Genomic DNA, 16,442 nt, shown 5'->3' with positions numbered 1-16,442 from the left:
CTAAATTTCCAATGCAACACAAGCAATCTTACATTATTCCATTTCATTTCACACACACACACACACACACACACATTCTCGGAGGTTTGTTTCCTTAAATGCATATTTGAACTACTCAACATCTCTGAAAAATAATGAGAAATATATTTTATACAAATGTAATTGTCACATTTAAATCCCTGACAAAGCTGAATAATGTTTCACATGATCCGAATCGGCCCGTAATCAAAGCAGAATCACCCTGTAATTCGGGCCAAATAAGCTTGGTCCGAATCAGCTTGTTACCGCCTAGTCCGATCCCGATAATTCGAACTATTTAGCCAGAGTCCGCGTGTGCAGTTAGCAAAATTAATTAGTCGGACTACTTTGGTTGTCATCTTATTCATAGTTCGGAAGGGAAAACTACAAAGGAAACTCGAGTATATTCACCCTGGTAACCCGTCAACTTTCTGAAGACTATGACGTTGTATAGACTCCGTTTAAGATTTATATAAATATACTTGTATGTTAGTTAATGGAACGATGGAGCAAAACTAGTCCTGCCTCACTAGCAAATTACTTCAGTTTATTTGATAAATTACTCGTGATCCATGTCTAGAATCTCTAATGCGTGATAAATATTTCATAACCTCCTACTCGGCACGCGAAGATAATGGAGATTATATTGGAGATCCAATTAATGTATCGATGGAACAGTCTGTGCGAACTAAATTGATGTGGAACGGGCATGTGTTTATCACGAAATAAACATAGCTTCAAAAAGGTTCGTTTGCTAAAGACACGCTGATCTTCAATTGATATTTATCTTAAACTTATAAAATGCCCGTCGCACAAACACGGTTGGAGATCTTGCAGGTGTGCAAGCTCCTTCAGTGTGTAAGAGAAAAGGACAAATCACAGATAGAAAAGATGACTATCCATGGAGTACCACACCTGATAAATTATAATGATCAAATCGAAGGTCATACTGCATTAAGTGTTGCTGCATGTGCAAATGATGATGAAATGATAGAATTTCTGTTAGGACTTGGAGCACATCCAGATGTGGTTGACTTTAAGGGGAGATCAGCTGCAATGAGGGCTGCAGAGTATGGGCATGTTCATTGCCTAGAAAAATTGGCAAAAGCTGGGGCAAATATGAAGCTTACAGATCTCGAAGGAAAAGGTATGAAGAATTAAAAAATCAAGAAACTACATATCTCAGTCATTTTCTGTCTTATTTGCAGACATGTGTTCAGTAATATTCAGCAAGTAATTTACTTCCATTGCCAATTGGTTTGTGTCATATTTTAAAATAACTTTTATAAGCATCAAGGAAATTATATATCCCTTCCAAAGTTATTACAACATGATGTAAATTGCAAGTCTAGATAACTTATAATTTATTCACTTATCTAACACAAGCATTTCACAAAACAATAACCAATATGAATTTAAGCAAAAAATTGGTATAGAATCTATTACTGGATCCATATGGTATACCAAGATTACAATAAAACATAAATTATCCAGGTCCTTTATGATGTACAGTGAAACCTCGCTATTGCACAATGATTGGGGGTCCACAGAATGCCTGGATCATTTTATGTACCCTATCAAACCATTATGTTGATATGAGAAAATATTGTATGTGTATCCTCAGCCACAGCTCAAAAAATCATATAGTATGATGCCTGGGTCCTCTATATATAGATTGGACTCTTATCATATCATAAGTGATTTACCCACTGGGCTTGTAGAAAAAATTGTTCTCTCATTTGCCTGAAAGAAATCTTGAATCTGCTGACAAAATGCTGCACTTCTATTTAGAAGGTATTGAAAGACATTTGTAAATTATTAATATGCAGATCTCCATCTGTAAATCCTTAAACATTATGAACAACATCACTTTAATTGTTTGTACATAACTGCCTGACCCAATAGGCGTGTAAAGTATTCAGTTTCATGTGCAAAGAGGGATCTCTGCAAAAAGTTAAGTCATTTTCTAGAAGACAGAGGAAAAAAAGAATAAATGCAGTATTAATTGACAGTAATATTTATAGCTATGACTTTGCACTACAGTGCAAGTGAAAATAGGGAGTTGTATATTTGAATATAACAGTAAATCCCTTCACCTCTACAACTTAAATGGTTCTGTTCTTTATATGTGGACCCCTTGCAAGCTCCCAGCTATGTTAGCTGGTAACCGTTGAGGTGTTCCCCCATGTGTCCAAAAGTTTATACAGGATTTTATATGTTTATGTAGCTCCTATAGGTTGGTAGTGTTGTTTTACCATTAAAAAAATCAAAAAGAATTTGGAATATAAAATTTATTTACATATATTTTGGATATGGCATTGATCTTTTCCCTAACATTTTTGTTGGTACTTGTCAGGGTACATGGTCTGGTTCCTCAACCTAAGGCCAGTTTCCTTGACCCTGCTTTTTGTTTGTGATCTTTAGCCAGCAGATCTCCATACTGTCCTGTGTATGCTGTATTCAGTGCTATATTGTGTGGATTACTGTTTTTTTGTGTAAGGTCTGTCTTTGTGATCAAATTAGATTTTGCTTGTCTACTCTTTTATCAATATTGTATTAAAAAACGTGAAAATTTATTCTGTGCTTTTCCTATGTTCATTTTGGTTCTATTCTTTTCAAAGAAGTTTTCTATTTCATTGATGAGAGACACTGTGTGAGCTTATATATACAGAAACGTAAAAAAAATGAAAGCAAAATACAACCTTCTTTATGTTTCTATGTAGTGTCCTGTGTATGATATGTGTGTCTATTATGTTTCTATTACAGGTCTCGTCTTGCAAAGGAGGGGATTTGTCCACATCTATTTTGCTTTTTCTCAGTTCAACCTGTTTATTTTTATACTGTTGTCTTATTGTCTTAGAGGACATCATATAAATATGCCTAAATAGAAACAATAGGTAAAAAAACAATGAGGTGACTTTTGTGTTTATGTTTGTGTGTGTGTCTGCATAGTTAGCTCACAGGGAAAACGCTTTTGGTATTTGGGTTCATGTTTCCCTATAGTTGGTATGTTTGTTTGCTAGCTCAATTTTCTTGGGCTTCTTTGTAAGCCTGTCCATGTTGCATAGCTTCCTGTGGCATAGCCCTATGGTATCTACACACAGAACTTCTTAAGTTTCACAGATCCCTGACCTGATCTGTATTTCTGTTTGTACCTACTATATTATCCTTTAAGTTTTCCCTTTCATTTATAGTAGTTACTATTTAGCTATTTTCTTAATTTTAAATGAAATAAATTTATTTAATGAACAAGGGGGATATCAAGTCCTTCTATTTAATATTTTATTCCTATTGAGATATTAAGGTTATTCTCTACTGAAACAGACATGTAAGGGAGGGGCATCCAGTATGTGCCCATGCAATGCCAACCCCAAGTAGGGTGAATACCAGGAACCCATCCCTGACAGTGATTCTTCCTCAGTACAGATGTTTTGGTATTTGTTTGTTAGTTATTATATGTGCACATGTCTATTTAGTTTTTCTAATATGATGACTTTTCCACGACTTATCATAGTTTTTGTGATAAAATCTATTACTGTAGATAAAATCTCTTTATTGGGTATCCTATCCATATAAGTAAATAATATCTTCTTTTTAAGGACAGAATACAGAATCTCCCTTTTTGCTTTAATACATTCTTTTTGATGTCTCCTTCTGTTTTGTTAGCATTGCATTGTATTATGAAGTGAAATGTCCTTTTTTGCATAGGGGACACTTTGGCATGATTCTGATCGTATCTAACTACTTGACTGGTCAACCAACCATCATGTAGATATTTTGGTAGCATATTTTGGATCTTCAAGGATTTTACTCCCACCAATTTCTTCCATATCTCAGTCCATTGGACTTTTATAAGAGTGCCCTTGGTATGTTCCTGTCTTATGATATTGTAAACTTTCTTGTCATCATTTTCATTCCATATATCTCTCTATATTTCATTAGTATTTGTTTAACTTACAAGTATTTCTTTGGAGCTTCTATTAACCTCATTAATTTGTTGTTTCTGTAGTTTCTTCTCCTTGTATGAAAGCCTCACACCCCTTTTATGCTTTGCTGTTATGTGTTTGACATTAGCATTTTGCAAATATTTTTTAATTTCCACTTCGTCTATTTTTTACAATGTATATAAGGATTAGTGGAAAGTTCTAATTTTCTCCATCACCATTTCTTTCCCTCTGATAACTGCATTCCCTTCCTTTATTTGTCATATATTTTTTTCCTGTTCCCATTTGTAATTCCTCCCTCTTATACAGGTCTTTCTCTTTTTCATATATATCTCCAAATTTCTTCTCCTTTATCCTTCTCCCCTGAGTTTCTTCTTTCTTAATTTTATTTAGCTCTATAATTGCCCTATGTCTGATTTCATTTCTGTTGTAATTTTGGTAACCAATGTTTGTAGTTCCTCTTTCTTTTTCATTAGCTTTTATTTTCTAATTCTGCAGTATGATCTGGTTTTCTTTTTAAATTTTCCCTTTAAAATTTCCCTTTAAATTTTCCGTTTAAATTTTCCATTCTGTCCTGATATTTCAATGTTCTTTTTCCATAAAATTATTGAGTTCTTTCTTATCATTTCTAGGCCCCTATTTATCTGTTTTTTCTATTTTCATTTCTATTTCAGTTGTATAGTGGTTTGAAATTTTATTTACACATATGTTGCATTTTTTAGCATAATCCATTCCTATTGTTGACATAACAAATGTGTTCAATCTACTCACTTGGTCATCTTTGTATTCATAAGGTATATTTTGTCCTTAAAAGGTTTAGCTTTCTGTGATTATCTATCAAATTATTTCCATCTGTGAGTTTTCAACAAAATAGTTTTAAGAATATATATTTTGCTATTAAACCAAATTTCCTGCCTATTTCCTTTTCGACCCAGGTGACATCTCCCCCAAGAAAAATTTATCCATAGTGATGTTTTGTATGTACTCAGTGAGTTTTTCTATGAATTGTACTTTTCTTGCATTATATTGTGAAGGAACATAAATGTTTAGAATGTGCCAATCATATATTTCTATGTGTATAAGTCTTCCTTTGAAAAATTCACCCACTTTGAGTTCTTCCCATTGCTTTGGTCTGTTTTTTAGTTGGTTCTGTTCCAGTCAGTGTTCCACAGCAGTATAAGTATATGCATGCTACTATACCATTACAATGGGTTTTGTATATGAATTTGCATATTTGCATTTCTGACTTTAAAATAAAAAGGCATTGATAGGAGTGTATGGCAATGACTAAAACTGCTCTTGACAATTTGGGCAACAAACCTATTTCAACAGGTATGTATGATGTTTGATTGAACAGGCATTGGTGGTATATTGTTTCCCTTAAATTGGTGATAAATTAATTGATTTGTAAGTTTGGATGAGAAACAATTAAGACCTCTGCATTGTTCTCAGTTCAGTGTGCCCAATGACTGAGCAAACATTTATTGGCTATTGTTTACCCTGGATTGAACAATAGATGTTCACAGGATACATAAAAAACACAATGACGTCTTAATGGCTTTTTTTGTTGCTGGTTGAGTAATAATTAAATTAACAGTTATCAGTTTGTTAACTAGCTAATGTAATTTTAAGCAAAATTAAGAAGATATTTTTTTTCTTCCAGACTACAACAACATATTGCCAGATTATTAAATCAATTTTTTAAATTTATTTTGGCACTAAAACTTTGTGACTTTAAGAACTAGGCAAACATTTATTGCAAAATTTCAGTAGCCATACTGTGATCATGCTATATTCCAATTGTATGCTTTAATGAAGTGTCTTATAGTGGGGTTTCGCTGTGTCTATCTATCTGTCTGTGTGTCCGTCCGTCTGTCCATCCGTCCATCCATCCGTCCGTCCATCCATCCGTCTATCTATCTATCTATCTATCTATCTATCTATCTATCTGTCTTTGTAATTAGAATCTAGATATTCAGTTTTTGCTGTATAAGTCTTCAAGTTTATGCTCTAGACATATTTAATTTGAAGTCTTTTATTTTACTAATTACTGATCCTTTACATGTATGCACTTTAATATGTAAAACTACATTAAAGTTTCCATGGATTTTTCTCCACTAGGAATTCTTTTCTACTGCATTTCTCCAACACAACGCCATGCAAAGAGTCTAGAGATAGCTGTGACACATGGAGCTGAACCAAACAATATATCAAAGGAGGGCATTCCTGTTCTTCTTTTCGCTTGTGAAACAGCAATGGATAATGAAGATATGTGTCTTCTTTTGCTGAAGAAACATGCTGATCCAAATTCTAAACAAGAGGTACAAATATTCAGGAACTATATTTTTTTAAAACCATGTGTGCACCCCAATGCAGACCAGAAAGTCCCCAATGGTTAAAAAATTTTTGAAAAATTTGATACAGTGCTATAATGACATTATAATCTAATTTGGTCATTGCATATTTGTACAAACAAATCTGATTATCTTTTCTGATATTTAATCCTACCACACTAATGAAATATGGTACTGAAGTTCATGCAAAGTGATCTTGTCCAATTGACCAATTGCCTTACATCCTGTGATTAAGACTGTCTTTATTGTTATCTTTTTTGTGTGACATTGTAAGATAAGTCAAACATCCATGGAATATGAAAGTGTGTTCTTGGGATGGCTATTTTAATGGAAATAACAGTTCTCATGTGCCATAATATTGAAAAATCATGAGTAAGAATGAAAAAGCCTTCGTTTTTCATTTTCTTAACACCAAGAAGTTTAAAGGTGCATAAAATGTGGATGGACTGCTTAAATTACTACATAATCATTCTAATTGCTGGATAGGTATGGATATAGATTCAGCTAACAAACTAATTCCATCATACACTGAGATGACATTAAGAAAAAAGAAAGACGAAAAGAAACCTGATAAAGGAAAGAAAATTAAGTCCTCCTGTCCATAAAGGTAAACAATTTAAAATCAGGAGCAATTTTCTTCCTTTTCTAACTCTTGATTAACCAGATAACTAGTGAGAGATTATCTAGTGAGACATATTTGGTAGGACATATCAGTAGATTATTGAAACAATGTTTTAAATAGCATCCCCCTGCATGATGATTGAGCCTTCTTTTTCACTCATCAGGCATTTATAAACTTAAGTCAGCCCAGTCTCTTTGTTTTTACGCTTTCTACACTAAAAAACATTGGATAGCCTTACAAATGGGGGCTCCACTAAAAAGTCTAGATTGGGCCTCTCTTATAATATAAATGAGTTTCCCATTGGGCATGCCCAAAAAGGTGTTATCTAATATGCTTGAAATCTTGAATTCACTTACAAAATACTGTATATTATTTTGAAGTTTTTGAAAGATGATGGTAAGTTTTTAATACTGTATATACTCACTTACAAGTCAGTTCCAACTGCAAACTGTACAGACCCAGATCTGCTGTTGCATAATGCTCCAAAACATCTGGGTCTTTGCAGTTGTTAGGAGTAATCAGTAGAATAAACAACATAGACCCTGATCTGCAGGTGCATTATGCTATGGCAGATCAGGATCTATGTTGTTTACAGTTTCTGTTCCCTGTATTTCGATGATTACCTATCATTAGCATTCACTTGTATAGCATGAATAATAATAAGTTGTCCCCTGCTCATATTGACCTTATAATGCATTGCTGGTCAAATATATCCAGCAGTGGATAATCTGTAATTGTTTTACAATTAAGCTGGATTAGCAGCTTATCAAAGCCACCAATACATTGTTTTTTTTATGTCCTAATGGAACTGACATCATTCATTATATTTATATCCATATTGTTAAAGGAGCTAATAACCACTGATTTACTAATAAAGTGCATGTTTTCTGTAATTGTGACACAACCACAGTAATATCACACAAACTAATTATGAAATTGAAGCTACTGTTTTACTGATCAGTATCAAAATAAAATCAGTTCCTCTCTGACTTTATTTCAGTTTTTAACTTTGATCAAGCAACATGGAGATTTTGTTAGCATTCAGAAAACAAAATTACACCAAGGTCCCAGAATAAAATTATGCTTACTTACAGACAGTAATGAAATACAGTCTGTACATTGACCTAAAGGCATACAGCCATAAATCACAAGAGCCAGGTTGTATGCCAAAATTATTCAGAAGTTACCTCCTAAACAGGCAAAAATTGATAACATGTTGAAATCATTGTTGGTTGTGAGCCCCTCTTCACTGAAGTGTGAACATGGGTTCAATGACCAATATCACAAGAATAAGGGGAAAACCAGGTAATGTTTCTTGATGGGGTAGGAATGTCAAAATATAAGTAAAAATGTGTCCTCCTTGAGCAAGCGGATTTTACGTCAGTGATTTATGTGAAATATTTTGATGGGTGAAAAAGCACATTAGTCAGTATATTATGATTTTTTTAATGATTTTTTAAAATTTCTTTCCATTTCATTGTTTTGTCAAAATAATAGTGACAAAAATAGGACTTTTTTGGGCACAAGGAATTTAAGTCCAGGCTTATGATTGTTTTTGAAAAAGTCACTTGTCCTGCATGTCTGAATCTGAAACGAATTCTTTGAGTACTAGCATATGAAAGAAAAAAGGATGCATATATTTTCTTAAGTCTTGTAATAAAAAATGCACGTATTGATCTTAAGAAGCAAAAGAATATTAATTACTGAGTATAATTAATAAAAGGAATGATTGTGTTTATAATGATGCTTTTTTATCCTCCTGTAAAACTATGATAGTCAAAATATATTGTTAATTTTTTTTAATAGAAAACTGGAAGAACAGCATTAATGGCTGCAGCTAGCAGTGGAAGCGTGAAAACTGTTCGAGCCATTCTTTCTAATGATGGTGATGTCAATGCACTAGATGTTAAACACAATCATGCTGCTCATTTTGCTGCAGCTAATGGACATTTTGAAGTTTTGGCTTGTATGGCTGGATTTGGTGCCTTATTTGACCAAATTAACTCTGAATCTAACACACCAATCCACTTGGCTGCAATGGGAGGTCATGCCATGTGCATTAAATTCTTAGTTCAGAGAGGTAAGAGCAATGAACAGGTGATGAGTCAATAATAATCATTGTCATGTTCTAAGATGGCAATACAGCTAGCATAACTACTCATTTTTCTAAGGTACAACTAGTATAACTACTTATTTTTCTAAGGTACAACTAGTATAACTACTCGTTTTTCTAAGGTACAACTAGTATAACTACTCATTTTTCTAAGGTACAACTAGTATAACTACTCATTTTTCTAAGATACAACTAGCAAAAGTACTAATTTTTTAAGATACAACTAGCATAACTATTCATTTTTCTAAGATGCATCTAACAAAACTACTTATTTTTCTAAGAATCAGCTAACATAACTACTTCTTTTTCTAAGCTACAATTAGTATAACTACTTATTTTTCTAAGATACAACTAACATTACTTCTTTTTCTAAGATATAACTAGCATAACTACTCATTTTTCTAAGATACAACTAGCATAAGTACTAATTTTTAAGATACAACTAGCATAACTACTCATTTTTCTAAGATACAACTAGCATAGCTACTCATTTGTCTAAGATTCAGGTAGCATAACTGCCTGCTTGTTTTTCTATGATACAGCTAGCATAGCTACTTCTTTTTCTAAGATACAACTAGCATAAGTACTCATTTTTCTGAGAATCAGCTAGCATAACTACTTCTTTTTCTAAGCTACGATTAGTATAACTACTTCTTTTTCTAAGATACAACTAACATTACTTCTTTTTCTAAGATATAACTAGCATAACTACTCATTTTTCTAAGATACAACTAGCATAACTACTCATTTTTCTAAGATACAACTAGCATAAGTACTAATTTTTAAGATACAACTAGCATAACTACTCATTTTTCTAAGATGCAGCTAGCAAAACTACTTATTTGTCTAAGATGCAGGTAGCATAACTGCCTGCTTGTTTTTCTATGATACAGCTAGCATAGCTACTTTTTTTCTAAGATCCAACTAGTATAAGTACTCATTTTTCTAAGATACATCTAGCATAACTACTTCTTTTTTTAAGATACAACTAGCATAACTGCTCATTTTTCTAAGATACAGCTATCATAACTACTCATTTTTCAAAGATACAGCTATCATAACTACTCATTTTTCAAAGATACAGCTATCATAACTACTCATTTTTCAAAGATACAGCTATCATAACTACTCATTTTTCAAAGATACAGCTATCATAACTACTCATTTTTCTAAGATACAGCTATCATAACTACTCATTTTTCTAGGATACAGCTATCATAACTACTCATTTTTCAAAGATACAGCTATCATAACTACTCATTTTTCTAAGATACAGCTATCATAACTGCTCATTTTTCTAAGATACAGCTATCATAACTACTCATTTTTCTAAGACATAACTAGCATAACTACTCATTTTTCTAAGATGCAGCTAGCATACTGGTAACTACTTATTTTAAACCATCACTTTCTAAGTCTAATAGTTTATAACAAGTTAACAGTATTCACAGCTACCAACAGTTACATAAACACTCATCTCAGAATTAAGAATAATAACATCATTGTTGAAAGCAGTCAGAATGGCTAATGCTACACTTTTCATTATTGGATAGTACTATATAATATGTCTTTCCATACTTATTCTACACCCAGATCTTGTATGTATATTTTATTATTACCATAAGTTAAATTTGTTTTTGTCATTTATAACATTTTGTTGTAAGTTCAACATTTTTAATATTGAAGTTAAAATTTGCTTGTACATCATTCATTGTATTTTAAATGCTATAAATATCCATTCATTTGAATTTTAAACCTTACTATTTGAAGAAATTTTTTTTCTGTAGTTTGTTAATATGGAAAAGTTATTTGAATCATAATCAAACTAATATTTTAAAATTATCTGACAAGTGATTTTGACATCATCATCAATCAGATCAAATTTTTCTCAAGTTGTTGAGAGTAAATCTCTGTTAGTCGCTTTGCCTCATGGTCTGTCTGTTTTTCTGTCTCTTATGTTTCCTACTTTTAAAACAGACTGGTTTGTGTTTATTTTGTTTCAGGTTGCAATCCCAAGCCAAAGAACAATGAAGGTAATACTGCTAGAACCATTGCTAAAGATGCAGGTCATAAAGAGGCTGTAAAGGAAGCAAGAAAAGCTGAGAAGTCTTTTGGGAAAGTTGGAAAGAATAATGAACCTTGGGCAATTGCTTTGTATGACTGGGTATTTCAAAGGCAGGAGATGATTAAAAATATGTTCAAAACTTATGACCCTGATGATGATGGAACCGTTTCTAAGGAAGACTTTTTTGACAGTATCTCAGGGATGAATGCTCCTGTCCAGGAAGAAGAATTGAGAAAAGTCATGCAACTCCATGACAAACGAGATGGAAAAATAGACTATAATGAATTCATTGCTGGAAAGAAATATCTCAATAAAAACTTTTTGATGAGTGCTTTTGAAGGAAAAAAAAAGAAAAAAAAGAAGGGAAAAGGTGGAAAGAAAAAGGGGAAATTTAAGCTTGCTATGCCAATATGTACAATGGAGGAAGGACCCAGACGATTTGGAGGAGCACCACCAGAAATGTACATTGAACGGCACATAAACTTCACAGATACAGGACGTTTTGACAGAGATCATCCGCCAGCACATCCACTGCAAGATGACTCTGCCTGGTACCTTCAACAACCAGAGAAAACGTACATTAATATCAATGATGCTGTCAGGAGTGGAGAATTTGATTCTTTGAAAAATGCATTTGCTCGAGGAACTCCAGTTGATACAAGAGATAAATACTACAAAACTCCTCTGATGGTTGCATGCGGCATTGGAAATATTGACATGGTTAAGTTTTTGTTGGAGAATGGGTAAGCTTAACTCAGCATGCCTTATTTCAGTTATGTTTAATATCTGCTGTTGTGATTAAAACTTTGAATAGTGATTTATGTGTCACAGAGGAGATAGTATTTTGTAAACAGTGTCATTTTAATGATAATATGGTACCTTTATCCAAACAGTGCCTGACAAAGTTTTATATTTTGTATGAAAGACAAGAACACAAATATATATATATATATATATATATATATATATATATATATATATATATACACACACTGCTCCGGTGGTCTAGTGGTTAGAGCATCCACCTTGGATGCAGGAGGTCGTGGGTTTGATCCCTGGCCGAGTCATACCAAAGACTTACAAAAATGGTACTAACAGCTGCCTCGCTTGGCACTCAGCATCAAGAGGTTGGTGTCAGGATAATGTGACTGGGTGGGACATCATGCTATATGTCAGCAGCATGATGCCCCAGTGCTAGACATCACTATAAACTGCCACATTGCAGACATCATAGTGAAATGACTGAAAAATTATTAAAGCTACATTAAAAATCCAAATCACATCACACACACACACACACACACACACACACACATATATACATATATATATATATATATATATATATATATATATATATATATATATATATATATACAAATAATACTATCATATAGGTTAGAGAATTTTAATTTGCACTCTATGGAGATTCTAACCCAGGTCCACAGGTAAATGGCACCGATTGCCTTGCCTGCACACACAAGCCCATATTCCCTCACGACTCAGCACACATCACAAAAAATGATGTTACTTAATCGATGTTATATGCACTTGTGTGTAGCAGACACACTCGCATGACAACCTAGTTCTGTCTGCGGCGGTTCGAGTCTAAGATTCAGCCAATGTGGGTATGTGAGAAAGCTTGCCAGTAGCTTCTCGTGGGTCGGTGGTTCTTTCCGGGGTTTTCCCGGGTTCTTCCTCCACCATTAATACTGGCCGCCATGTATAGCCTATCGTGTGCTGAAAAATGGCGTTAAACCCCACAACAACAACAACATGACAACCTAGTAATTAATTCTCATGTATCTACAGTCATTCCATATTCCTATGAAAGAAATCAGGGTATATAGAATTAATTATAGAGAATTATAAATATACACCAGACAGAACCGAAAGTGCTATCCCTGGATTCCTATAGACGAATGCTGGATAATAGTAGGCAGAAGTAATATTTTAATACAAATAATACAATCATACAGGTTAGAGAATTTTTAATCCGTACTCTACAGAGTTTCTAACCCAGGTCCATGGGTAAACAGAGATACGAATTTGTATTAAAATATTAATTCTGCCTACTATTATCAAGCATTCTTCTATAGGAATCCAGGGATATCACTTTCTGTTCTGTCTGGTTAAAAAAAATATATATATATATATATATATATATATATATATATATATATATATATATATATATACACACACACACACACACACACTCTGCTCTGGAATAGTATTCTAGTTGAGATTAGAAATGCCCACTCTATTTCCTTCTTCCAAATCCAATATATCCAGTGGCTTCAGAGATTGTTGTTGTTGTTGTTGTGGGGTTTAACGCCATTTTTCAGCACGATAGGCTATACATGGCGGCCAGTATTAATGGTGGAGGAAGAACCCGGAAAACCCCGGAAAGAACCACCGACCCACGAGAAGCTACTGGCAAGCTTTCTCACATGACCACATTGGCTGAATCTTTGACTCGAACCGCCGCAGACAGAGGTGAGATGGCAGTGATCCGTAACGAAGAGCGCTTTAGACCACTCGGCCACTCGGCTTCAGAGATGCAGCTAGAATAAATAAATTCCTTTGCATGAGGGCCTCAAGGTAGATTAGTTCTTAGCTAATTGTGTTACCCTCTTTAAATAAGGTCATTATTATTATTATTATTTTATATATATATATATATATATATATATATATATATATATATATATATATATATATATATAGTGAGATAAACAAATAAACATGAAAAAAGAAACATGAAAAAAGGATAATAATTGAAAATGGCATACTTTTTATGAGTTATTTAGTTTTATGTACATAGATCCACCATTGCATATTCTGGGGTCAGTGGGGAATAGGTCAGAATTGAGGTAGGACTGCCCCCTATGCCCCCAACACTAAAATTTATGATGTAGTAAGATATACCTAGTGCCAGTTTTAGCACAAAAAGTTTACTCCAAATCTAATTATATAATGTCTTTTTCTATTTGTCATTTTTAGCACAAAAAGTTTAGTCCAACTCTAATCATATAATGTCTTTTTCTGATTTCATAACTAGTAGCAGTTGATTGACACCTGTGAGCTTAAAGAAACACACATGTATTTAAAGTGGATGATGTCATGAAAGGATTCAATTTTAGTAGATTGTGGTTGTTCTACAGCTATGAGAAATTTTGTTTTCATTGCAATCTTTATTGTAGTTTATGTGTAATGTTTGGTTTTATAGTTAGAAATAAGCTGCAGTGGCTATGTTAGTAGAGTATTATAATCATAATCCATGTTTTGCAGGTTTGATACCCACCCAGGCCAGTTTGAGCAAGTTGCCATAGTGTTTTCTTACTAAAGGCAGTTAGGCCTCATTTCAATGCATGATATTAACAACATGTTTACTTAGTGGCATTAAAACCAACCAACCAATCAGCAGACAATGCATTTGCATCACAAAGGTACAATATACCTTCTTCCTTTGAGAATTTATTTGAATGAGTTATAAAATACCATGTTTCCTGTCAGTTGTGATCATGCATGTAAACAGAAATCAAAATGTTTCTGATACATTAATACAGGTCATTGTTTTTACAGAGACTAATCAGCACTATCAATGCTTATTTTGTAGGGCCAATATCAATGCCATTGACAACTTCCGCTGGACCCCTCTCCACCATGCCTGTCATGCGGGTCAGCTAGATATTGTGGAGTTCCTTATATCCAGTGGTGCAAATATGGACAGCATGACAATGAGTGGTGGGACAGTCCTGACCAGAGCAATCGAGAGCTCAAGGGAGAATGTTGTGCAGTTCCTCATCCAGAAAGGAGCTAGAATTCAGACAGAAAACAAGAAGGGTATCCTAGCATATAATACTTATATAGTGTACCTACTAAAACTCATAGCATTTTATGTTATGATAATGTCTGTCTATCCATCTGTACATAAAAAAATTTGTTACTACAAAAAAAAATTGTGTTTTCTGCTTACAGTAATTAAGCTTTTCTGGTGGCTTTTACTTGGGGAATCAAAAAAAAAGTTTTTTTTATTTTAGTGTCAGAGGTCAAGGTCATTGTGGTTTAATGAAGAATAATGGTTTCTGCACAACAATATTAATTCTACATCACAGAAATGGATCAAACTTCATAGATACTTTGCACATGGGATTAGAAAGAACCCTATTTGCTTTAGTTAGAGTCAAAAGGTCAAAATCAAGGTTACTGTGACTGTAAAAAGAAAATGATTTTTGTACAAAAAGTTAAGTTAATGACTAGTTATCTTCTGCAAAGTTTGTGAATGATTTACACATTTGGTGAAAAGAAGTCTATTGATTTTGGGCCCAAAAGGTCAAGATCACTTTGAAAGAAGAAAATGTTGTTTTTGTTAAAAGTAACTTTAGTACCTTGTCCAAAGTTTATACAGGACTAACGCTTAAAGTATGAGAGTGGCCTATTAATTTTGGGTTCAAAATATAAAAATACATGGTCATTATGCCTCAGAGCAAAATGTGTTTTGTGAAATAACATCCTTGACCAAACTAATGGATGACTTGCACTTAAGGTAGTAAAGAAACCTATTGATATATGATGGTCTAAAGGTCAAGATAACTGTCATGGCAAATCTAATAAGAAAATAATGGTTTCTGCACACTGAACTTAAATGAAGACCACACACCTTGACCAAAGATTGTGGTCATTGAAACCCCTTGGTCAGTAAAATCCCAAGTCAACCATAACTAGTGCCTACATAGAAGACTATTAAACATAGGGAAGGCATGTATTCATGGTACTCTTGTTTATCCTTATTTTTTAAGAATAGATGGAGCATTTTATGGATTTTAAACATAGATGGAGCATTTTATGGATTTCAAACATAGATGGAGCATTTTATGGATTTTAAACATAGATGGAGCATTTTATGGATTTTAAGCATTAATGGAGCATTTTATGGATTTTAAAACAAATATGGAGTATTTTATGGATTTTAAACATTGATGGGGCATTGTATGGATTTTAAACATAGATGGAGCATTTTATGGATTTCATTATCTAGAAACAAACCGTTTTGTATTTATAGCAATTGAAGAAAAAATTCTTCTCTAAAAACATTATGCTTTTATTAGTGTTTTGTTATTAGAGCGACATAATACCAGCATTAAAGATACCATTATTTGTTGGCCCATATTCATCATGTTCAGTATACATTCATTTAAATATGTGGGTTGATCACAGTAATATGTCAAATGTTTGGGTGCATATTTTTGGAGCATGACTCCAGAACAGTTCAAGATACCTCAGTGAAAATTTGGTATTAAAACTATTAGGCTACAACAGT

The 16,442-nt window shown here is 33.3% G+C and overlaps 1 protein-coding gene across 2 annotated transcripts in view; it reads left to right on the top strand.

Annotated features, from left to right (window-relative positions):
- The first annotated feature begins 437 nt into the window (after positions 1-437).
- LOC149805405 (ankyrin repeat and EF-hand domain-containing protein 1-like) overlaps positions 438-16,442 on the top strand; it is a 40,998-nt gene continuing 24,993 nt past the window's right edge. For both annotated transcript variants that reach the window (XM_089949957.1, XM_089949958.1), the window contains exons 1-5: positions 438-1,165; positions 6,084-6,283; positions 8,745-9,018; positions 11,055-11,859; positions 14,739-14,965. In XM_089949957.1, the coding sequence (XP_089806083.1) occupies positions 820-1,165; positions 6,084-6,283; positions 8,745-9,018; positions 11,055-11,859; positions 14,739-14,965 (1,852 nt within the window). In that variant the 5' untranslated portion in view covers positions 438-819. The remainder of the gene's footprint in view (positions 1,166-6,083; positions 6,284-8,744; positions 9,019-11,054; positions 11,860-14,738; positions 14,966-16,442) is intronic.

Source organism: Sinohyriopsis cumingii, chromosome 2 (genome assembly GCF_028554795.1).
Source record: "Sinohyriopsis cumingii isolate HCF-2022 chromosome 2, ASM2855479v2, whole genome shotgun sequence".
Classification (NCBI taxonomy): domain Eukaryota; kingdom Metazoa; phylum Mollusca; class Bivalvia; order Unionida; family Unionidae; genus Sinohyriopsis; species Sinohyriopsis cumingii.
Note: the sequence above shows the minus strand (reverse complement) of the source record. Positions and strands in the feature narration are given on the sequence as shown.